The sequence below is a fragment of the Lissotriton helveticus genome, chromosome 3_2, assembly GCF_964261635.1.
Source record: "Lissotriton helveticus chromosome 3_2, aLisHel1.1, whole genome shotgun sequence".
Classification (NCBI taxonomy): Eukaryota; Metazoa; Chordata; class Amphibia; order Caudata; family Salamandridae; genus Lissotriton; species Lissotriton helveticus.
Window position 1 is genome coordinate 211,845,753 of NC_136062.1, and position 26,299 is coordinate 211,872,051.

Genomic DNA, 26,299 nt, shown 5'->3' on the forward strand with positions numbered 1-26,299 from the left:
TTGCTTTGTGACTGCGGCGGTCGCAAAGACCGCCCTCCACGCTTCCACCACAGGCAGTGGAACCGCCATAGATAGACTGGCGGAGGCTGGGGTTTGGGGGCCCGTTTTGGGCCCCCTCTGTGTGGGTGAGGGTGTATGTGCACTGGGGGGTACCCATGGTACCCCCTACATTTCCATGCACAAGGTGGCAGGCATCGCGTGGTGCCTGCCATGTTGTGCAGCGAAATGCACAACATGCGATTTCCAACACTTCGGCGGTGCTGCAGCCAGCAGCACCATCCGCAATGTGAAAATCGCTGGATCCGACCGCCACGGTGGTGGTCGAATCGTGATTGGAAGTGCGGGGCCGCCACCTTACAGACGTGAGTCCGCCCACCATCGTAATCGGCCCCTTAGACCCTGGTGCAACCGAACCTGCATTAATAATGACAAATTAACACACACAAATGGTAACAGGGAAAAGGGGGCACACAGCTAGGAGTATGGCAAGAGGTAAAGTTCCAAATTATTCCAAATGATTGCTACTAGGCTGGAAAGGAAGGTTACCCAACTTCCTTAATTATCATGGACAAGTCCAAGATATCAAACAATGTCAATATTCCTGCCGAGCAATCTAGCATCCGAATACAATATTCATTAAAGTGTAAGAGCAAAAGTCCAAAATCTCATCCAATAGACAATCAGACACCCGATTCTTGAAGTCTGATGCTCCTTATTATAGAGAATCGGGTGTCTGATTGTCTATTGGATGAGATTTTGGACTTTTGCTCTTACACTTTAATGAATATTGTATTCGGATGCTAGATTGCTCGGCAGGAATATTGACATTGCATTAATAATGATGCTACATCGCAATATCCAAATTGGGAGAGAGTGAGACATTTTAGAGGTCCTCCGCCAAGATGCCTCTGACACCATACTATCCCTTTCCCATCACAGACAGACCGACACGCACTTCTTAGAACTGGTCTGGAGAGTCAGTTCAAGGTTGCTTCACCATTCACTAGTACACTCGTCAATGATTGGGAAGTTGTGTGCCTTCCCCTGTGGAATTCATTACCCCCATTCCGAAAGTTCTAAAACCCTTTAGGGCAATGGACTGACAGAAGACCCCTGCTATGCGTGGGGTGTAGTGTGGAGTTGGGGGGGTCGTGTTTAGGGTTATTATAGCTTGTGGTAGTCTCGGATATGGCATTGGTTCATTTCATAAGCTAATTATTGAATTTGATAAAAGAAAATATTTCATTTTGTTTCTTTTTCTGCTATGACTTTACGTACAGACGGTTCACACTTGGAGACGGGAAATATGCCAACAGCATTTAAATAGATGGCAGAGAGATTATAGCAATTATCACTATGTTTGGAGCCTCTGACCAGCATGTTACATATACATCTTTGCATAATGTGCATCAACCCACTGAGCTTTCTCAGTGGTATTAGAACATCTGGCCCCAGGTTGCACAAAGATCTCGGCAGACAGTATATTAAGCCAATGAACCTCAAGAATTGAAGCCATTGTCTTGCGAATTAGACATAGGGCAGCTTTCTTAATATTAACATTATTTTCCCCTGGTCTCTTTTAGTACCCTTCTTTTCAGGCTGGTTTTCCATTCGTGGACTAATTTGGTCATTACATACAAAATAAAGCAGCGGACAGAGACAAATAGAAGCACTGTATTAAATATCAAAGTATTCAACTGATAAACACATTAATAGATCTTTAAAAATGCTGACCTGACTGTGCTCCCTTTATGTACTAGCTTGCTCTTCCTATGTTCTGTCAATATATTGTGAGCACAGCATCTACACTGTGACTTGGACTCGGCTTTGCCCATTAGAGAGGAATAAGTGAAAGCTTATACCAGCCTGCTAGATTCGCAGTTACTAGGTTGGATTGGCTACCACCAGCCAGTCAGAGTGGTCGTGGCACCTTGCCCAGTGCTGACTTGTTGCATCCCTCCCGGGGGAAACAGCCACTACAACACAGCCGTTTCCAAGCATACCCTTAACCACGCATGCATGCAGTTCACACTTCCTTGATATTTGCTCCTCAGTCTATAGAGACCTAAGCAGCCAAAACCCAGGCTGTTTCTGTGTTTCCAGGCTTGAAATCCACCTGTTGATTTTTGGTTCCCATGCGGAACGGATGCGGCTGGCCTTTTCTCCCTTTCCCACAATTTTTATTTTTTTTAAAAGTGTTAATCGGTTCATTAGCTTTTGGGGGATCCTTTAAGCCCTTGCCTAGTGTCAAGAGCAGCAGAATGACCTTCATGAACCATCAATTCTGAGGCGGGAAAGATCAATGTACCTAGCGCATGGGCCTACATCAGTGATTGAGAACCCTAGGGGAGAATGGACAAGATGGCAGTGGCGAGCATGGTCGTTTGTCGCGGTTCAGCATTTTTGACAACCTTGTCCAATGGTAAATTGGCCCTTGCCTCGAATTTCTGGCGCACAAATCTTCAAAAGCTAGACAAAAAAAAGACAATAGCAATATTAAAAACCTCTATGTTGCCATTATAAGCGAGGGAGTTTAATCATTTCCATGAACAGCAAACCCTATTGTATATTTCTAGAAGAAGTGCCAGTTCACCAGCAAGGTACAGCAGATTACCTATGGAGATGAGCGCAGTCTGGTAGCTAGTGAAGCTCATCCAACAGAAAATGGCGGATCGAGATGGACGCAACCTTTGGTCACGCAGGAACACTTCTGTTGTGGCACCACGGTAGAGGGCCTTCAAATTCGACCTGTGAGAAAATTAGAGAACTTGAGAAAAGGATACTGCAGAAAATGGTCCACGGCAAAGAAGATGAATTGGTGTGAACAGATTCTGACACCATCAGTGTCCAGTCGGCGAGGGCCGCAAAGAGATAAAGATTAATATGTAAGATGAAAAGAAGCAGAGTGTGGAGGCTATGTAGGAAAATTAAGTACAATTGTGGAGAGGTAGTGTAAGACAATGGAGAGTGACATAGGTTAGAGATGCAGCAAGAATAGGACTAAAGCATAGAGAATAAAAGGAGAAATAAAAAACGAGAGAGAAGGCTGAAGAAAGGGCTAAAAACATTTGAAAGGAGGGTCAGTGTGACAGCACAATAACGGTGTGTTGGTAGGGGAAAAACATGATAGGTAGGTATGTGAGAGAAATGCAGAAGAGGCACACTGAGGGGCGCTACTTAGTCAGTGAGATTAGGGGGGTGTGAATCTCAAATTTCCCAACTAAATAGCAGTGGGTGTTAGGGTGAGTAGTGAGAGGACCAAGGGGTGCAGCACCCATGAGAGGTTGGAAAGCTGGGAGTGCAGCATTCTGTTTTTTAAGCAAACACCTTTTATCCCAAATATATGTTTGCATATTGGACTGTCAAATAAATTCTTAAGCTCCAAATTTGATTCAGATTTTGTTGGTAGGATAACCAAGACCTGCCGGGAGAGAGACAGGCTGTCTTGCTGTGTTGTGACTGTTGGTGCCATAAGGTACCGGGATTAATTACATTTTACAGAGTTGTTTCAAGCCCACAGTCTAGCTCCGCAATATTAAGCATAAAAACACCAGGAGGGTTGTTCTGCTCTTTTGCCCTGCTGTCCCATTACATTCACCAGCTCCAAAAAAACAGAAAAGAGAACCACTGATATTTACAATGCTCTTCTCCATCCATAATATATTGACATTCACAAAGTCAAATGTATGACCAAAAATGTATGACTGTGAAGTATCCACTGAAGGATATCTAGCATTTACTACTACATAATTGTGCGTCACACCTTTGTACAACTAAGCAATTGTAAACCATGTAAAACTAGTGAGGAGTAGGAGGATAATCCAAGACATGCCTTGAGAGTTTATCAATGATCATCAACTTGTTCTCTAACATTCTCAAATTATTGTCTAACCCTTTCCTACCTTGGAAATTGTCAGGGATTTGCTACATTAAAGTGCTGGAGTAAATCCTATTCCAGGGAGTGAGGTGGGAATTGAACACCACAAAATTGTGTAGGGTGCTGGGTAAAGATTCTCCTGAAAAATATTTTCCCTGTGGGGAAAGACAAGTACAACTGCAAAGAGATCTTTTCCACTGAGAAGATGTAAAGTTTGTAAAATCCCAGTATTGGAAATAGTAAAATTAAAAAATGTCAGAAAATCAAAATGTCACATGACATTGCCAGTGGTACATCTGGAAGCCTGAGATTGGTGCAAAATCCCAAGAATACTACTTATAATGTTTGTGAATTAAGGAAAAGTAGTCAATCCATGGTTTACCCCTCACTTATTTTCAAAAAGGAAAGACTGTAAAAAGGAAGTGGAGGAAGTCGTATGATGGGAGGGGACAAAGGGAATATCGTATTGCAATCAGAATTTTCACACAGAAATTAGATCTACTTAAGCCTCATATAGTGCATCCAAATTCAACAGGGCCTCCAATTTCCCCCACGAAATCTTTCAAATTGTTAAATCATTGACTTAGCCTAAACCAGATAGATCACTACCTGAGCCAATGGTAGCTCGCTGTAATGATATTGCAACATTCTTTCTTAAGAAAACCCCAGATATCTACTCTTCCTTCTTGGATTTCAGCAGGGAACCATAACTTTCTTCAAGTGGGGTAGCTGTAGGGAATTTGATGATTTGTCTATCAATCTTCCCAGCTTCACACCAAACCTTGTCCTAGCGCTTTTTTGCAAGGTTAAGTCAGGCTACCCTCTAGATTCTGGGCCTCCTCATGGCCTGGAAGAAGGTTCGGAATATACTTTTCCAGTCTTGCTGGAACTACTTACTCTGCCATTATTAAGTGGTCTAGTTCCCCCTGCGAGGAAACACGAAGAAGTGAAACCTCGGTTAAAAAACCTAATCTGGACTGTCTATGTTTGGGGGAACTACAGGCCCATTTCTTTATTATCAGGAATTGACAAGCTAGTAGAGAAGGATGTGAGCCAACACCTGTCACTGTTCCTGGAATCCAATTTTATCCTGAACCCCGCAGACAGGATTTAAATTGCAGCACTGTACTGAAACAGCACTTCTGGCGGTAGTTTAGGAACTCAAGATAATCCTGGTACTAGGAAGCTCGGCCGCTATTATTCTTCTGCGTTTGACACAGTAGATCATGGAATTCTTAATCAATCAATCAGGGGCTTGTAAACGTAGCTACTCACCTGTGAGGGTCTCAAGGTGCGGGGGGGGACCCTCCTCAGTCATCCTATATCTCATTTAATGTAGCTCTTACAAGCCGGACTCAAGCCACCCCTTCCTGTGACTACCAGTGCCACCATGTTCATTCAATGTCCCCATTTCAAGATGCTTCAATGCCCTCCTTAATGTTACCATACGTATCTTTTGATATTATCCTTGTGTCATACTCACGCCAAAAACAATATGGCAAAAAGCCATGATGTCAACTGCAATCATTATGATTCCTCGCTCACTTTATCTCATTAGGCCCAAAAGACCCACATTAATTCAATGCATTCAGTTTCAAAATGGTCTCTAAACACCTTGATTCTCTCTTTCACTTCAGGACATTCCCTTTTGTGTTTTCTTTTTCATATTTTGGGTTATTTTCATATTTGTTTGTACACATGTAAATGTAGCAGTGCTCGTTTATGAATGGTAGCTTAACAGCTGAATGCACTGACTATTGTAATCTTGCAATACAGTTGCATGATGGGGTCATCACAAAACACTACAATTAGGAACAACATTTCTCTTGTTTTTAGATTATAAGTGTAGGGTGCTTGCATCATTCATAGCAAACCTACTATAGTCTATATTTTTTTTAACGGGTTTTATGTCAGCCTCCTTCACTCATTGGCTTAATTAGCTCTGGAACCTTCAGACATTCGCTTGATGCGTTGTTAGTTGCATCGTGAGTCAGCCCAAGAGAGTATTTTTGTCTTATTGATTTTCTTTTGTTTTTCTGGTGTCCTTCTGCATCTACTGGAATGAGTTCTCTATTTTCTGTAGCATCCGTTTTTCAGATGCTTTTATTAGCCGTCCAGCCTCAGGAAACAAACAAGCACCGTCAAAACCATTACCAAACCTTGTACAAATATCAAGCCTACTCTACAGACTTCGCCAATGCTTGTTTATTTTGGTGTTTAGTTTTGTCTGTGTCAAGTAATATTATTAGCATCCTTTACCACCAAGGTCAAGCCATGGGTTGGCCTTGCCTTCCCCTTTTGTTCCTTCCGGACATGTACCATGAGGAAAACAGCTGTTACAATGCATCAATTACCATGCAATGTCTTTACCAGGCATCCTTTCCCACACAATGCCTTTACCACTCATTGACTTTACTATGCAAGTATTTACTATACATGTGGTTTCAGGGTTTACGTGTGGGTAAGAGTATTGGGTTGGAAGGATTTTTTTAGGGTTTGGACTGGGGCGAGTATTGGGTCACAAAAGTGTATTTAGAGTTTAGGGGTGGGTAGGGGTATAGAGTGGAAAGGGTATTTTTAGGGTTTAAGGGTGGGTAAGAGAATTGGATGGTAAAGGTGTTAGGGTTTAGGAGTGGGTAAGAGTATTGGGTGGTAAGGGTATTTTCAGAGATGAGGTGTGGGTAAGGGTATTGCGCGGTAAAGGTGTTTTTAGGGTTTGGGGGTGGGTAGGGGTAATGGGTAATAATGGTACTTTCAGGGTTTATGGGTGGGTGGGGTTATTAGGTGGGAAGGGTGTATTTAGGGTTTAGATGTGGGTAAGGGTATTGGGTTGTGTTAGACTCGGCTTCCTGGGCACCGGGGCAGTCGGGCGTTACTGCGCTCTAACTGCATCAAGTGGAGTGACCCCCAATGGTGTCCCGGGCCTCAGTGCAAGTGGACCGAAAACTGGATAACCAAGTACTTCCCTCCAGCACTTGACTCTCTCAGGGTAGCGAGATAGAGCAGTCTAAGGCTTACTCAAGAAGGTGAGGTTAGACATTCAGAATACAGTGTACACCGTGCTACCAGCTGATAAAATCAATGTCCAGTCAGTGCTTTACTTTTTATTAAAGAAAAGTACTCTAATACACACAAGAGAATTATAATACACGTACAACTAGGATAAGCCGTGAAAAACGGATGTCTCTACAACCCTCTGGGCCAGAGTTCTGACTCCAAACAGTATTATAGCGCCTAGACGCAAAGCACTATAAAAGCACAGTTAACATGAAGACACAAAATTAGCACTGTATCTTACAACCATGTTGCACAGGTTTGCTCTCATTCGCTACAGCCATAATACCAATCTTTGGATTGAAATGATTTTGTTTCTGTATATGATGTTAAGTCAAAGGTTCTTTATCAGCCCTATAACTCCCACCCAAAGCAACAGAAGTGACCTCCTGTGCTGAGTGCTTTAGTGGGCTCAAGGCTAAGTGGCATGCCACCAGAACCCCCACCCCTTGTTTTGCTTATGTGTTCCAGGCACACATGCCCCTTGCATGGCACTATTGTCTCTTTATCTCCTCCTTCCGGGGCCGGACTGGGAACCAGAACCGGCCCTGGCAAACTGCTTGGCTGCCCCCCCCTGGTGGGGAGAGTGGTGCGGCTGAGCTGTTTGCTTGGGACGGTGTCAGCCGATTTTGTTACCGGGGGCCGAAATTGCCGGTCCCCAGTAACAAAAACGGCTCCCACAGAGGCCCAAAGCCAGCCCCCACCCTGGCGGCCCACTGGGGAAATGCCCGGTGCCCGCTACGGCCTGTCCAACCCTGCTTTCTTCTCTAAGTCAAACTCAAAGCAGCAAAACAGTTGTATACTAATTTGATTATTATTTGTCACGTTTTTTGGTCTCACTTTATAATTTTAATCATGCACATATGAAACTGGAGAGTCCTTCCAAAGTACCCTTTTACTTAGGGCTGAGCAGTATGCCGTGCCTAGCTACAGACACTCCTGCTGGGGACTCATCATCCCACAATGCACTTTGTACTAATAGCTCGACCCTTCACTTCTTATGCTGTGCCTCGGGTCTGTGTTGGGAGTATGCATGCTTTCTTTGGCACGCGCACTTGATTCCTTGGATGGCAGTATATACACAGTGACAATCCCGGCAGCAGGGGGTGAATGTTTTGCCATTGCGCAACATTCCATCCATCATCTTGTGTGTTTTGCTGTTCACCCTATGTGGGAAGGGTATGCCCAGACGTGGGTCCCGTGCTCACTAAGCCACTGGAGTCAAGCTATCCTGGCTGAAGAACGCTGATAGCCAGAAACCGGTCCTAGGATGCTTGATTCCGGTCCAGGAAAGACATGGCTTGGCAGTTCGGGCTGGACTGTTCCCTTGAGGCACAGGGTCAACACTGATTTGCATATGGCCATGTCGGAACTGGGGTGGCTTGAGCAAAATAACGATGGATTAAACCCAGATCTGTGACTGGGGGTGAATGTTTTCCCATTGCGCAAAATTCCATCCATCATCTTGTGTGTTTTAGTATATACACAGTGACAATCCCGCTGGCAGGGCCTGTGGACACTTGCTGTGCCACTCGCATTATGTCCATGCTGCATGTACAATTAATTTCCACACTGGACCTTTGCTCTGTGTTCCTAATATGCCGGCTTTGACACACACATTTGCTTTATTATAGCATATAAAATGTACATGCGCATGTTCATTTCAGAGCCACCACGCTAACAGCACAGCAGCAACACACATTTTTCATGCACTATCAGTACGTTTGTACAGCTGCAGATGCCATCATGGCATTCGGCCACATAAGGATTCGTTCTGGCGAACTTTGCAACATAGTATAAGAATTGTTCATCCTTTGTGCCTTCCATCATGCCTTTCATGATGTTTTATGGACCCTCTCCACATGTTTTTGTGACATTTTGCTAATTCTTTGATGGCGCCCATGTTATAACAGCAATGGACTTTGCTTTTGTAATTCTTAATTTATTTTCATGTTTTTGCTGTGTATACACCATCTAATTACCTCAATGCGTACATGTGATCAATTCCACTGCCTTGGCTGAAACTCGTCTTGTTGGGACTAAATCTTTATCACGTTGACCTGAGTGAATGTCTACTTTGTTTGGAATGTTGGGTCATATTTATAAAGGGGTTCACCTACCTGAAATATACTTACAATTTTGTGGTAAAGGCATGCATGGTAAAGGCATATGCATGGTAAAGACTTGTGTCGGACAGGCAATACGTTGCAGAGATAATTGTGTGGTAAAGGCATCATGTGTCAACCCCTTCCACGTGGGGCTAATTCCCCTGCTGTGCTGGGGGAAAGGGGAAGGGCGCGCAGCTGTGCTCATGACAAGCGTGATGACCACGCCCGTTTCTTAGAACGCCAAGCACAGCAGGGGAATTTTCCCCACGTGGCGAGGCGCTACGGTCATGACGAGCTCAGCTCATCATGAGCAAAGCGCCACTGTGCCTCACGACGAGCTGAGCTCGTCATGAGCACCGATGTGGTTAAAGAATGCATTGTAAAGGCATTGCGTGGTAAAGGCATGTGTGGGAAAGGAATGCATTGTAGTGACATGCAACCGTACCACGATTGAGCACTGGACACGGGTATGATTGCTACCACATTTTAATACTTATTTACTGACACAAGATAAGAGGTAAATTGTCTTTGAACACAGTGATCCTTTCAGGAGGAACTACAGCCCTCACTGACTTTATATAACAACAATCCTATAAACACCTAGCATCCCACCACATTTTTCCTTCTTTCCTATTGGTTCCCTGGACCCATCTCACCTGTGCAGCACCAGGGATCTCACCAGCATGCAGACAGTCAGTGCGCAAGATAAGACCAAGGCTGAAACATAACACACTGGAAGATACAGAAAAGAGCATTTAGAACAGAATAGAGAAACAGAAGAAAACAGGCAAGAATGCACCAGGAGAGTTAAAAATACAGGAGTTCAACTTAGGAAAACACAACAAGCACCAAAAAAACACAAAATAACGTTGAGGAACCCAAATTCAAAAGAATTAGTAGACTTTATACAGCCATATGTTCTGAAAACACGGAATAAATTCATGATTCCCTCAACATATTGAAAGGTCGTTGTAAAATATACTGACTGTAAGTGTACTAGAGCCAGTTACTTCTGCCCCCCCCACCCCTGATCTTTTTTCTTTCGCTTTTCATTTGTAGGTTTGCATATGACTTATAGGTGTATACTTTAACAAATGTTCCCAGGAGGACTTAGGTAAAGAAAAACAACAGAAACGAATTAAGTTCACTTGTGAATTAGTTGTTCACTGGTTGAGATTATGGACGGAAAGTATCTATAAAACGTGACAGCAGCATTTGATTTGCACGCAGGGAAAAATGGATATTAAAGATGAAAGCAGCATTACTGCAAATGTTGATGATCTTTCTTCACTAAAACGTTTAGTAAAATAAAGCCAGCCATTTAGCACACATATTTTATTTAATGGTAGATGGAACAATGCAGCAAGGCTGAATGGACCTTCTGTGACTTCCTCGGGTCTCTCTTCTAGACCCAAATGTAGGGGTCTGATTGGGTGTTTGGTGGAAACTAAAAATGCTTCAGCTCTGAACCTCTAAATTAGGCTTGTAACCTTCAATTTACTAGGTTCACATCCTAACACTCAGATGTACATATTGTTATTGGGTCATTTTACCAATAACACAAAATACACAAAAAAACGAATGACTGACAATGGTCGCAGCATATGGAATGGAAATCTACTATTTAGGAAACATTAACGCTAGATTTAAGCATTTGCATATATTAATACTTTTTCTATGACATAGCAATCTCAGGGAGCAGATCTGCATCATCCAAGGAAAGTTTGACTTTTAGCCCAGTATTCTTGTGTGGTAAGGCCCCCCAGTGGTGTTTGTAAGATGAAGGATGTATCAATATTGTACATGACACACTCCTACAATATATGCCCATCAATCAATCAATCAATCATAGCACTTGTATAGCGCGCTACTCACCCGGAAGGGTCTCAAGGCGCTTGGGGGAGGGGGGACGCTCCATCGGCGCTATGTACCATCCCCCAGGTCAGATGAACCATGTGTAACTAAGACTATTGGATCAGCCTGAAGCTGGCATTCCCGCACACCTTCTTTGGTTTTCTATATGCACCCGGCCTTAACCTGTCTGTCAGGTCCACTCACAAGCAATATGCACGTTTACATTGCATTTGAAATGTATAACCTTTTTGCCAGTGGCCTGTAGAGATTGGTGATGAGGAGTCAACTCATTCAAAGGATACATTATTCTTTTCTCCAAGGCCTAGTCTGTGGGTCAGATGTATGCTTCTTTACCCATCCTTTGCTGCCCTTCAGAAAGGTTGTGTACTCTATGCATTGTCAACCCGCTATACTGAATTTCTGTTTCCATTTTCACATATTTGGCAAGCGCCTGACAGTATGAGGGACCTGTGCATATCATTTCGATTGTATGCAGAATAAGCAAGAAGCAGAGAACACTAAACTTTGCACAGCAACAGAATACTCCCCATCCTCCAGCGGTCTGGTCTGAGACTCCAGGCACATGAAAAAGTCTAAAACAGTGAAGCTACTTCGTTGAATGGCGCCAAATCCTTTACACCTTTTCAACATGACTGGCAGTGGGATATTACCCAACTGCCAGTAACAAAGAAACTAACCTGGGAAATCATTCACGCAATTTTGAAGACCTATAGAAAAAACCCTGTGAGCTTGGCTAAGCATAAAGGTCTGTCCTAGGCCCTTCTGCTTTCTGCCAGTGTGCTGCCTGGAAGGGATTCCTACGGACAGGAAGTGCAAGGAGATCAGAAGAACTACCAACACCCACCTGAAGTCCCCCTGGACAACAAAGAACCATTGCATCAATGGTAATGTACATGTAGCTCACCGTCAGCAGTGGTGACCTGGATCCATAGGCCACTGAGGCACCTTCATTAACTGTAGGTTACTTCTCTTTCTCCTGCCCTGGCACCCTGACTCTCTTTTCCAGCTTGACAGGTGCATACATCCCTACTGTCTAAGAGCCTTTCATTAAGCCTGTGCTCCGAGCTTCACTTGGGGTTACTATAGTCTTGCCATGTTGTGCAGAGTTCTAGGCATTAAACAGTTGGTTTGCCCTGGATTGTGTACTTTAACTAGAAGATATAGTATGTGGATATGGCCCATACATACTTGAACTGTATGCCATTTTTTGATGTGTGCTCTTGGGTTACAGACAGTCTTAACGTCCTACACCCTTTCTAATACTCTAACACACCACCCTCTAAACCCATACCTCATTTGGTTAGTCCCTTCAGGCCTATCAATCCTAAAGTCCAGAACATAACTAACCCTAATATAAAGGCAGCCTGATCTTCCTGCAGTACAAATCAATTGCATTTCTCAAAGGATCAAAATAATTCATTGAGCAGCACATAGTTCTGGAAGCCTCAGAGAGTTGGCCTAGGTACGCATATTGACTTACCTGTGTCTTATGTACACCGTAATTCTTTTCTGCAATATCTATCGCTTAATATTTTTCAACTCTAGTATCGTTTAAAAGGGCTCAGTAATGTGTTTTTCTTTGTAAGTAATATTCTGACCAGATATTTATATATTTTTCTGACCTCCTTGCTATGGACTACTTGGCCAAGGTACCCTGGAGAGACTTTGATGCTTCAGCTTGTCTTCACAGACCAGTATCAAGCATCCTGGTGACTACTGGCAATTAGAAAACCCATGCAGCTACATGTTTGATACTGCTGGACCGTCCCAGTCCCGCAACTTAAGAATCTGGGAAAAAGACTGACAGCGTCATCTTGAGGTATTCTTCCTCACTGAAGTTACAGAGTTTGAGTCCCAAATAGGAGCATTTCAAATCACAGACAGCCAAGTAAAACAAGAACTCCTTCTTACTTCCATTCTGTGTTCACCAAATATTACCCAATATATAAAAGTGAGCAGTATCCTCTGATGACCAGGCTGTCAGTTTCCTGTGTTTCAGCCATTCAAACCAGTTTCAAGTACAATATGTGATTAAAGTTGCCCTCACCTAAGGAAGGAAATTATCCCTAAATGTATAGCTTTGAGGAGAAAGTCCAGTGTCAACGAAGTATGAATAAGCATTTATTATTTGTAAGGCAAAATTATGTACCCTGTTCAGAGGTACAGCCATAATAAAACAGCTCCTTTCCAAAGCCACTTTGCTTATTAATATTAAAATATACTTACACACAGTGCTTTAAATGGGCCGGTACTCACCGGTACTGAGTACCGGCACTTCTGAATTTTCAGGCCCTCAGTACCGGCACTTCTCATTAGCCCAGATAGAGTACCGGTACCCTAATAAACGGGACTGCAGGCTCCGGTTTTGTCTCTCCTATTGCACAGGGTAGATGCGCTCTGTAAGTGTGCCAAGCCTTTCCCTGCTGGAGATTCCAGCAGCTCCCATGTAAATGGCCTGAGACCGCAGGGGTCTAAGAGGGCTTGCTTTGCGTCACGCTGTGATTAATAGGACAGGGTCTAGACAGACCCTTCCCTGTTGATCACAGACGCAATGACCATTCAGCTGCAAGTGCTTTAGCCTCACCCCCGCCCCTCTCAATCAGGGGTGTAAATAGGTTAAGAAAGACAGTCAGTAATCCAGTTGTATTTAAAATATTGATGGCACTGACTGTACTAAAGCGAGTGGCAGCCCAACAAAATCCTCTGCCTTCGCCAAAGCCGGTTTGCTTTGCATCTTTTTATTCAGGACATGCAGTGCTTAATTTGTGCCGGTGCTTAGCACCGGCACATATTTTTACATATTTTCAGGGTCGGCACTGTAGCTATCTTTTACGCGGACAGCTGTGGTGCAGATACTTTTTCAAAGAAGAATGCACGCAGCAGGGCTGCTGTATTTTTCTCAAATCATCTTCGAGCTGCTTTTACTTTTACCCGCTTCTTCATAAGGCCGGCACCCTGCATGAGCCTCTAATTAGATACGTATTGGTAGGGGCTGGCTACTCTGCTGGGGTGAGTCAAGCTTGGAAACGCAGTCCTAGGAGGACGATGAAGGAACGTGACGTCAAATACAAATATGCGTACATTACGCTAGCCTGTGTGCTCAGCTTCTTCTACTAATACAATATTTCACTACGATGGTGGCTCCCCAGCTGAGCCAGCAGTAGGGCGGAGCCCACAGTTCTTCGCATCCCTTAGACACAGCCTGTGTCATGAGTGCTGGGTGAGGGTAGGTGGACGAATACATGTCACTGTGCCTTCTTATTTCCCCAAATAGGAATAATACCTTCACTTTGGACCTCTCGTTTCCCTCAACCTGTCATGTGCAGTGGTGACCTGACATTGCATGCATCTCTCTTCCTGGGGCAGCCTCTTGGGCTCATTGTTGCCGGAGCTGAGCTGGATGGGACTGCTACGATCGACTTCACTATGAATCTGCCAGTGAATGCCTCTTTCTGCCTCCTCCTAGACTGGGCCTCGGTGAACATGCTCGGTTACGCGGAAAGGGAGAAGCCTTTCAATAACTAATAATGTCAACTTAGCTGCGGTAACAAATATGTGCATGCTTTCTCATGATCGAGGGCTGCTTACTTTAAAATATCAAGTAAGGCACGGAGAGCCAAAGTCTAGGCCAACACTGCCATCACGAATACTATTTCCAGAGTATTATTTGAGTTTGTGATTGCAGGTGGTGGCCAGCAGCACTTATTTTTAGGGACCAGAAGGCACGGGAGAGAAAGGTAAAAATCGGTAAAGATGCAAGAAGGCAACAACTGGAAAATAGAGACAGCAGGAAAAAGTAAGAGTGAAAAGTACCTGCAAAACGGAGATAAAGAGGGAGAGAGTGTCTGGTGGTAGATGAAACAAATGTCAACAGCGCTAGTAATGAGGTTCTGAAATAAAACTTTGAGCCCTGGCACTTATTTTTTTTACAAATTAAGTACTGAGTAGCTGCTCCTCTTTGTGAGCCCCTCCAACACTAATCACTGTATTTACAAGATACCAGTGACTGACCTGAGTACTGGCTCTATGGGTGTGAAAGTAGCCCCGCCCATAGGGCAATGAATAGCCGGGAATGCTGCAGCACTCTAGGAATGAGTTACATGACAACTGGCAATGGCTTTGCTTGGGGATAAAGATGAGGTGAACATATCAGGAAAGGGGTGGGATGAATGTAAAGAAGTTAGGTGCCAGGTGAAGTTAGGATTGACACTTATTTTCTGATAAAAATACCAGTTATTTGTTGAGTTCTGTATTCATGAATCGTCTTAGAAATTGTATTTTTTTAAACACACATTTCTGTAAAGTCATAACTCTCGTACATTTCTTATAATTCACACACCCACACACTGACACACACACACACACACATACAGACACCCACACACACTGACACCCACACACACTGACACCCACACACACTGACACCCACACACACTGACACCCACACACACACACACACTGACACACTTACACTGACACACGTACAGACGCACACACACACTGACACAAATAAAGACACACACACACTGACATCCACACACACACACTGACACACATACAGACATACACTGACACATACACTGACACACACTGGCACACATACAGACACACACAAACACACACCCATACACACACACACACGCACACCCAGACACACGCACACCCAGACACACACTCACCTAGACACATGCTCACCTAGACACACACACCTAGACATGCACACACCTAGACATGCACACACCTAGACATGCACACACCTAGACCCGCACACACCTAGACTCACACACACACTGACATACACACACTGACACACACACACACACACGCATACACACACACACACACACTGACACACATACAGACAGACACACACACACACACTGACACACATACAGACACACACCCATACACACACCTAGACACACACACACACTGACACACATACAGACAGACACACACACACTGACACACATACAGACAGACACACACACACTGACACACATACAGACAGACAGACACACTGACACACACACACACACTGACACACGTACAGACGCACACACACACTGACACAAATAAAGACACACACACACTGACACCCACACACACACACGGACACACATACAGACATACACTGACACACACTGGCACACATACAGACACACACAAACACACACCCATACACACAGATGGACAGACACGCACACAGACACACACACACACACGCACACTTAGACACACGCACACCCAGACACACACTCACTTAGACACATGCACACACCTAGACACGCACACACCTAGACTCACACACACACTGACACACACACACTGACACACACACACACACCCATACACACACCTAGACACACACACACACACACGGACACACATACAGACAGACACACACCCACGGACACACATACAGACAGACACACACCCATACACACACCTAGACACACACACACACACTGACACACATACAGACAGACACACACACGCTGACACACATACAGAAAGACACACACACACTGACACACATACAGACAGACACACACACAAGGACAGGCACACACACCCAGACAGATGCACACACACACACACACACACACACACACCCACACACACAGACACACAGACACACACATGCACGCACACACACACACACACACACACACACACACCCACACACACACACACAGCAGAACAAAATACTGGCCAGATGGCAAACATAGGAGATGAGTACAGCATGGAGGGGAGAACAGGAGACAAGTAGCGAAAAAAACAGTGAGGAAATTGAAGACTTGTGGCGAGAGTAAGCAAAAAGGTGGGAGGAAGAAGAGCAGAACTAGAGAGATAAGCTTAGAGGCTGGGTAAAGATGAGAGGCGAATGGAGAGGACATGCATATGTAAAGGCATGGAACCAGGAAGAGCCTGGTCGTAGGGAAAAGGGCGGTGGAATTGTTTTAAATGGGCTGGTACTCACAGGTACTGTGTACCAGCACATTTTTATCCCTGTTAGTACCGGCACTTCTCTACTGCTGAGGAGAGTACCAATACTCATGAATGGTAGACTCACTGGCTATGTATCATCATATGTTGCTCTTAGCCCCGCCCCTAGCCCCGCCCACTTGCCACACCTCTAGCTCATATTAATGAGTACCTGCACTTATTTTTTCCCATTTAAAGCACTGCTTACACACCATCCAAGTAACCACCTTGAGTGTTTGAGGACAGGGATGCAGCCAATACCCGTCTCTTGGACTCATGTCCCTGTGCAGAGTGTTTGATGTGTCAAATTCATCCACGTTTCTCCTCCTACCTTACTGTTTGAGTCTTCTGGTACTGTGCTGTACCATATTGTGTTATATTACATCTCTCCATATCAACTGCTGCTGTTATCTGTGACCTTAAACCCATCTGATTGTCTCACTATTAGGCAGCCACCCAACAACCTTCAAAATTCATTTTTCAACTCTTTCAAAGAAAAATTCAAATAAATAGAATCATTTTATGAGCGACTGCACATATATCATAGGTGGATTACAAAATAAAACTTTGTTAATAACACTAAGAAAATCCGCTAATCATGAACCGGTTATATAACACACTGGTCCTTCAAGAATCAAGCACATGCATTTTCTATAAAAACAGATTCAGAGTCAGCTAATAGTTTCTGGGTCCCAAAAGTAATACCTGATCTTATTTAAAAGGACATAGCTTTCCATGTTAAAAGTAATATTACGTAATATCTACAAGTTTTATCCTGCTGGTAAAACATGATCATATTTCCAGGAGGGGACTCAGTATCTAGAATATTTGCTTGATTTTTTTATAGTTAAAACTTGCTTAGGTTCTGTCCCTATTAGAGATGCTTGGCAACCAAAAGGGTGCCAAGTAACTCCTGATGAGGTCTATCAAAAAGTTGATTGGGTTTATCAAGGATTGATTTAAAGTGTGAGGAAGGTGAGGTTCCGTGACGATTTTAACCCGTGTTTTCATCAGTGTCGTAAACACATGATTTTGGTATCAGTGAACCGCAAATGATCCATTTAGTATATCCTGGTGTTTTCGCTATGCTACGAGCAAGAGCACTCCTGTTATGCAACACATTTCTGATCTACCCGTGGCATCCATCTTAGAACACGGAAGCCATTTTGTATTCCTTGCCCTCACATAGTCAATGGACACGCAATGACCTCTTTTCATTTAAGGACACGTAGGCTTTAACCGGCGATTCACCTTGCTACTGACACGTGCACCTTAGGCCAGCAATGCTGTGGCAGCATGACTCGGCAAGAACTGCCTCCCCAGCCTGAGGCCAGTCCTGCTATACTGGTTCTCGTGTCCGTTAGCCTGATCATGATTAGGCGGCCGAAGCTGGTAACCGTGCCCATTTACGACCCACAAACATCTCTTATCCTGTCTTTCTATCTTCTGCACCTGGCTCTGCTCCTTTCCTTCTGGGCCTTTATTAGGGGGAGGTAACGAAATTTACGATGAGGCGGTCCGGGTCTTGAATGAGAAATTGACATGGGATTATGATGGAATAGTGGGAACCCCTCATTCGTAATGTTTTGACATCAGATACTGTTGACGATTCCTGTACGACGCCAAATATTTATTGTTTAAGACACGAATGTTTAGAACTGTGGTAACATGTAAAGAATTTGCCCCGAGCAGAATATTTAGTATTTAAGGAGTAACCCTCTTTGTACAAATTGAACAGGCTCCTAGACACTGCCCGTGTGCAGTTTCTGTGACTTCTGTGTCCCTGCAGTAATAAACCTTTGGTCTTTGACGCCACCATCGAGAAGCCCGTGTTTCTGTTTGTTTGTGCACCGAGACAGGTTGAACTCCGGGGTCTTCGGGTGTTTTCCCTGACACCTCTGGACAGAACCAAAAAGTCCAGAACTCCAATTGGCGCCCAACGTGGGGCGACGTCATTCGGTACCGGTCCAAAAGCCTGAAGAGTTCGAGGAGCTTCGTGTGAAGATTTCAGAGGGAGGCGGCCCACTTCATCGATCCCGGCATATCGCAAAAGTGGCCCGACGTTCTCTTCCACGAGGGTTCCCGTTCAGACGGCTGCAGTGGTCCGTTGCCTTGACCGTCGCCCTGTCTTGGACCCGAGGTGCAGTCCTTAGTACGGCGAGACGTGACGGGTTTCTCCTTGGTGACGTCTTCAGTGCCTCAGTTAAGTATTTTGTGAGGGTTGCTCCTGTTTGGATAATCCTTTTAGTTCTCAGTTCAGTTCAGTTCTGTAAGATTATCACTGGTTATTCTGGTTACGATAATCATTCTGTTCAGTTCAGGTATCGATACATTTGTCAGTTCTGGTAGGCCTAAGTTCTTGGTTCGAGTGCGCATCTTTTCTGTTTGTGTCTTGTTTGTTTTGTGTTCCGGATTATAAAATGGTAAGTCGGAAAAATTGTATGTTGTCTTGTTTTAGTTGCAACAGTGATTCCCAGTTGGAGGACTCGTGTTTGGTTCCTCCGATTGGAACTCCCCTTTATGATCTATATTGCAAGTTTGGTGTGGGCCCTATCTCTTATAACGAGGTATGGATCCACTATACAGAGAAAGATGGTGTCCTTAGTTGGCCACTACATGGTAGTTTTGAACCTGAAGTTCTCGATAATCTAGAAAGAAGGTTGTTTAAGAAGAAAGCCCGGCCGGCAATGTTTGATTCTTTCCGTTATTGGCGAAAATAATCTAAACAGAGAGAAATTAAAAAGTTGAAGAAAGAACAGAAAGAGCAAGAGTTGACTTTAGAACAGTCTGCTAAGCAGCTGCAACTCAACGAGTCTGAGAAGGCAATGGAGGTGGCCAATAGAGAACGTAATTTAGCGATAGACAAGTGCTATCCTGCTTTGCCATCGAGTACAGCTAAGATAGTAGAGGACCCTGAAAAGGATCCCCTGTTGTCTTACTTGTTACGATCACCCCCACCGTATGCACAGGGTGCTACGGCTCCACCTATACCGAATGTTCAATTACCGGTTGCTGGACAACCTGGTGTCCCTGTTCCCGCTCCCCTGAATCAAGTTCCTGTACCTCCTGTGGTCAATATTCATGTTCCTTTGACAGCCCCTCTTCCAGGGTTGCCGGCTTCTTTGCCTATGCCTGTGTCGCTCACACCTGCTAGTTCACAAGCTATTTTGCCTGCTACTCCTACTGTTCCTGATCTATCTGTTCCAACTGCTACTCTATTTACTGCTTCTGCTAACATTATGACTCCACTTTCTGTTCGTCGGAGAATCACTGATTCTGTCTCTAATATTCTATCTCCCTTCTATAAAACTCTGATTAAGACTCCTACCTCTGACTCTGTGCAGAGACGTAGTCAGCTTCCCAGTACTGAAGAAAGAGGAATATTAGATTCCACTGCTCTTAGATGGGTTTCAAAAGTTGGAAGATATAATGTACAAGATGTATTAGATACATTTATGCAATGGAATGAACCGACACAACGATATGTGTTCGATGAAATGTGTTTCCTTCTACGTGAGGAATTGGAAGAGGATGACCCTGAATCAAATCTAGGAGAATTAATTAATGTTCAGAAAGAGTTTGCTGCAGGTATGATAGTTGGTCAAAATATAAAAGAAGCGATGGAACTAATTTTAAGTTATAGGAATGACCCATCCCTTCGTTCACCAAGAGAGTTAGAGAAACGTAGTACGAAACAAAATCGTCAATATCCAATGAGAGAGGTTCCACCAATTTGGCGTGAAGCTGTGCAAGCTAATGCACCGCTTGGTATTGCAGCCGCTCCGGCACAATTCCAGAGAGTATGGATACATATTCCATGGAAGCGAGCTGAAGTATTAGCAGTGAAACAGGCCTTGCCAGATCCACGTAAAAATCCTGCAGGGTACTACAAAGAGTTGGCTCAAACAGTTGACGCTTGTGTATTGAATCTTGCTGACATAGATCTGCTATTTGGTAATGTAGTACCACAACCAATTTGGGCTAAAATTCGTAAAGAGAATCATCCAGTTGCCCTAGGTGGTGATTGGGCAGCTATAATTGCAGCGGATGGTCAACAAATAGGTGGTTCTAAACCTGAACCCTTAATTGCTAATTTACCTGGTAGAATAATCGATTTAATGAAAACCTTGATGCCAGCATTGCGCGTTAACTGGGACAAATTGTCCGCGTGCAAACAGAAGAAAGACGAAAGCGTCTCCGACTTTTTCACAAGATTCGAGGAAACTTTCGTGGATCATAGTGGTCAGGATATGAGCACAGAAGGAGGCCAGAGATTATTTGTTGATAAATTTGTGCACAATCTGTTGCCAGAACTTAGTGGTAAATTAAAGAATTCTGAAAGTGCGTGGGCTGTCTCTACGACTGCGCAAATACTTGCGACTGCCCAGTACTATGAAAATAGGGATAAAGAGGAAAAAGAAAAAACAGATAAAAAGACGAAAGATTTAAAAACTAAAGGACTTTTACAGCAAGCATATCCGCCTCGCACGAATCAGACTAACATGCAGCAAGGGTCATATCAAAGAACGGATTATAATTTTCAAAGGCCACAATACCAATGGAATCAATGTGCTTATTGCAAAATGGAAGGTCATTACAAAAGTGAGTGTCCAGTTCGAACGCAAAATAATACTGCGGCTGCTCAGAGAGGTCGTGGTAGTTCTATGCAAAACTCTAGAGGTCGAGGACGAGGTGCTATGCCTCCGCAGACGAGTGATCGCCCTTCTAATTATTTCGACCAGCGAAATGGACAATCTGCCCAACAGAATAGGTCTCCACAGTATCATGTTGAAGACTATTATGAAGCTAGTGAGGAAGTTCAGCAAAGTGAGTACTAGGACAGCCATGGACAAAGAGAGGGAGTAGTATCAGTTCCAGTAGATCAGAGTGGGCCTTATGTCGCAGTAGCAACATCAGGTATAGTCGAACCGTTTCTGTTGGATACTGGTGCAGCAAAAAGTTCTATCATACATGCGAAACTCCCTGGCGCACCTTTGTCTGGCTCAACAAACGTTTCAGTAGGTTTTTCGGGCGCCCCTGTTCATAACCCTGTTTCTGGTCCTTTGTCTATTTCTGTTGGACCCTGTCAATTGAAAGCACCCCTGATTTTGACGACAGGTTGTAACGAAAATCTGCTTGGTTTAGACTTGTTAAAACGCCTGTACGCGACATTGTACTGTTCTCCAGCAGGAGTACAGCTTACGTTGGGTAAAAGAATAATCTCTCCGATGTACTTGTCGATGGATGCGCTCCCACCAGAGCTGCGTTCACTCCCCGATACTCTTTGGGCGACTGGTCCTAATGATGTAGGTCTATTGGAAATTCCACCCTATATAGTAACTTTGAAAGCAAATGTCAAACTTCCACGAATTCCACAATACAGAATCTCTAGTGAAGGTGAGCGTGCGCTCCTACTGATAGTGCAAGATCTGATTGAAAAAGACGTAATAGAAGAAACTAGAGGTAATGTCTGTAATAGGATTGATACCAGCGCGTTTATTCTTCCTGAGGCGAAAAGCCGGGAAGCATCATTATTGCACATTCTAATAGCGTGTGAAAGTGTGATTTTACTTTTTCTACTGTTCTTTGCTTTTTAAACTTTTAAAACTTTTAAAACTTGCCTATTTGCACTTACTTTATTGTGACACTGGTCACACTGTTTTTTGCTCCCTCCTCGGACCGCACAGCAGATTGAACGCTGTGGCGGCTCGAACCGGGGTCAGCCGCCATCTTAGGGAGGTGCAGGGATCGCGGTCTAGGCTTTCAGACCCTCCCGCCCTCCCGGGGTACTTAAACGCCCTACCTGCACTGACTGGTGATTGATACCAGCGCGTTTATTCTTCCTGAGGCGAAAAGCCGGGAAGCATCATTATTGCACATTCTAATAGCGTGTGAAAGTGTGATTTTACTTTTTCTACTGTTCTTTGCTTTTTAAACTTTTAAAACTTTTAAAACTTGCCTATTTGCACTTACTTTATTGTGACACTGGTCACACTGTTTTTTGCTCCCTCCTCGGACCGCACAGCAGATTGAACGCTGTGGCGGCTCGAACCGGGGTCAGCCGCCATCTTAGGGAGGTGCAGGGATCGCGGTCTAGGCTTTCAGACCCTCCCACCCTCCTACTGTATAAATGTGCATCATTTCCCGTCCGCGCAGCGGGCGGGCGCAGCGGGCGCGCCGATGGCGCGCCGAAGGCGCGCCAAAGGCGTGCCCGTCTGCGCCCGTCCGCGCCCAACCGGGCCCCGGGGCCATAACCCCTGGTCCCTTTCCATCAGCTTTGCGCCCATACTCTAGAAAACAATTACTTGACTTAAGATCTGTCAATACGCATATAACGCACTCCTTTGATTTGCTTGGTAATTTTCCTCTGCATTGCCTTGATTGTCCTTTCCTATTGAATACTCCTGACTTATGCAAAAGTCAGCAACATTTAGTTACCAATCCCTTTCCTCCTGGTTTTACATTCATCAGCCTCAACTGTCGCTCTCTACCCAAACATAAACGCAATCTTTTTGATTTGCTTACTGATGAGGCGCCTGATGCACTATTCATCACTGAGTCTTGGCTCAACGATAATTCTGGCCCTGATATCGCCGAAGCATTGCCCAGTGACTATGCTATTGTCCGCTGCGACCGACCTGTAAGGACAGGTGGCGGTGTGGCAATAATTTTTAATAAAAAATACCTATGCCATGCTGATCCCATTACTTTGAACAAATGTGAGGCTCTCCACTTCAAGCTCACTTTAAACCCTAACTTTACTATTACTGGACTTTTAATGTATTGTCCCCCTGGCACTACTAATTCCTGGTACACTCAATTCCTGGATTATATGGCTTCTGTGCTTGTATCGTCCAGTAACTTTTTTGTCATTGGGGATTTAAACTTGCATTTGGACAACCCCAACGATAAGGCTGCTGATAGCTGCATTACTGATCTTGCTGCTATGAATTTAACTCTACATAACATGGGCCCCACCCACAGGGACGGTCATCTTTTAGATCCTGTTTTCTCAAACTCCTCTTTTATTACAAGTTTTCCTGCCTTACCTGTCCCTTGGTCAGATCATTATCTAGTTAAATTCACGGTAGCTTCCAAAAAGACTCAGGTCACATCCAATTCCTTTTTCAATCTCAAAAGGAGAATCTGGAAGAATTTGGATATTACAGCGCTCAACGTAAAACTGCTTGATCTTTTGCCTAAATATCAACTCAATTTAGATAACATGAACCTAGCTGCTAATTCAGTGAATTCTTGGCTGTCAGATGCTATAAATATTTGTCTCCCTCTCACAGACAAGAAAAATGTTGTCCATAATTCTCCTGCCCCATGGTTTAATGAAATTCTTCGCCTTCATAAAGCCCAATGTAAGAGACTTGAACGGGCTTGGAGGAAGGATTACTCTATTGCTGCTGGGCTTACGTATAAAGCCGAATTGAAATTATACCACAAGGCCTGTGCTCACACCAGAGCCACCTATGCCACAAATTTGATTACAGAAGCCATGAACAAATCGAATGTCTTGTTTAAAGTGGTAAAAGACCTTGCTGGCTCTCAGACAGTCGCCATACCCCCTCCTCTTTCGAGTAAGAAGTGCGACGAACTTGCTCAGTATTTTACATCTAAAATTGACATAATATATAGAGATATTAAATCTCTTGAGGAATCTATTGACTACCCTGGGCCATCCCCTGTTAGCACGGTTCCCCCCCTGGCTTCTTTGCAGACCTGGCCTGATCTTGTACCTGCTACTCTCTTAGAAATTCTAAACAACATCAAATCTGGCTCACCCATGGATCCCGTACCTATTTCGGTTCTACGCCAGCTTGAATCCCCCCAACTTGAAGTGATCTGCTCTTTGCTCAATGCTTCCCTTGCTTCTGCCACGGTCCCCCATTGCTGGAAACATGCAATGGTTACTCCGCTCCTCAAGAAACCTACTGCAGATCCTAATGTCGCTGCCAATTTCCGGCCTATTTCATTGTTGCCAGCTTTTTCAAAAGTTTTGGAAAAACACATTCATCTACATCTCTCACGTTTTGTCACTTCTAACAATCTTCTTCACTCATCTCAATCTGGCTTTCGCCAAGGATTCTCCACAGAAACCACCCTATTAGGCGTTACTGAGAACATTCGCCAATTATTGGATCAGGGTCAAACAGCTGCACTGATTCTGCTTGATCTCAGTGCAGCTTTCGATACTGTCTCCCACAATATCCTCCTCGATAGCCTTGCCTCTTTTGGCATTTGCGACAAAGCCTTACTCTGGTTTTCGTCCTTTCTTTCCGATAGGACTTTTCAAATCTTTTCAAATACTTCCACTTCGAACACCCACTATTCCCCTCACGGTGTCCCCCAGGGTTCTATTCTTAGCCCTCTCCTCTTTAATCTGTATGTTGTTCCGTTAGCCCATGTTGCACAGCTTTCTGGTCTCAATCTTTTCACTTATGCTGATGATTCTCAGATTGTTTTTTCTTTATCTCAAGCAGATCCTTCTTCACCTTCTTCTCTGCAATCCGGTCTCAGCGACATTTCCCGCTGGATGAGCCGTAATTTTTTAAAACTTAACAGTGAAAAGACGGAGGTGCTTGTCTTTGGTAACAAGCCTGACCTTTGGAGTCCGAGACACTGGCCATCAACCATGGGCGTTCTACCTATTCCTTCTGAACGTGCTAGGAACCTCGGGGTTCTCATTGACAGAGATCTGTCGATGAATGACCAAGTGAATAAAGTCTCAGCCACCTGTTTTACTATTCTTAGATGGCTGAGAAAGATCTTCTGGATTCTGCCATCTGACACGCGGAGATCTGTTGTGACGGCCTTGGTGACCTCTAGATTGGACTACAGTAATGTGCTCTATCTGGGGGTTACCAAGGCGGTCTTGCGTCGTCTCCAATTGGTCCAGAATGCTGCTGCTCGACTCCTGTGTGGATGTCGGAAATATGATCCTATCACGAAACGAATTAAGCAACTTCATTGGCTTAACATAGAAAATCGTGTAAAATTTAAGGCACTATGCTTTATGCATAAGATTAAAACTGATGTTGCTCCTACCTACCTTAGAGCACTCGTCAAGCCTTATTTACCCATCCGCTCACTCCGTTCTTCTTCCCAACATTTGTTCTGTGTGCCTAGATTTAGACTTTCTAGAATGGGAGGCCATTCCTTTGCTGTACTGGGACCCAAATTGTGGAACTCTCTTCCTATGGACTTACGAACGGAGCAGTGCCATCTCCGTTTTCGAAGAGCCTTAAAGACCTGGCTATTTGCCTAATAATTCTTCTCCTCAGGATCTACTATGTGCTTACTGTCAATCAGCGCCGGGAAACCCTTATGGGTAGCTGTCGCGCTCTATAAGATTAATTAATAAATAATAAAATAAATAAATAGTCCTGTA

General features: G+C 44.2%; 1 protein-coding gene across 1 annotated transcript in view; it reads right to left on the minus strand.

Annotated features, from left to right (window-relative positions):
- STRA6 (signaling receptor and transporter of retinol STRA6) overlaps nucleotides 1-26,299 on the minus strand; it is a 391,584-nt gene that overhangs the window by 69,590 nt on the left and 295,695 nt on the right. The window contains exons 13-14 of the mRNA XM_078685067.1: nucleotides 9,696-9,771; nucleotides 2,615-2,748 (exon numbers count right to left, since the gene is read on the minus strand). Coding sequence (XP_078541193.1) covers nucleotides 2,615-2,748; nucleotides 9,696-9,771 — 210 coding nt within the window. The remainder of the gene's footprint in view (nucleotides 1-2,614; nucleotides 2,749-9,695; nucleotides 9,772-26,299) is intronic.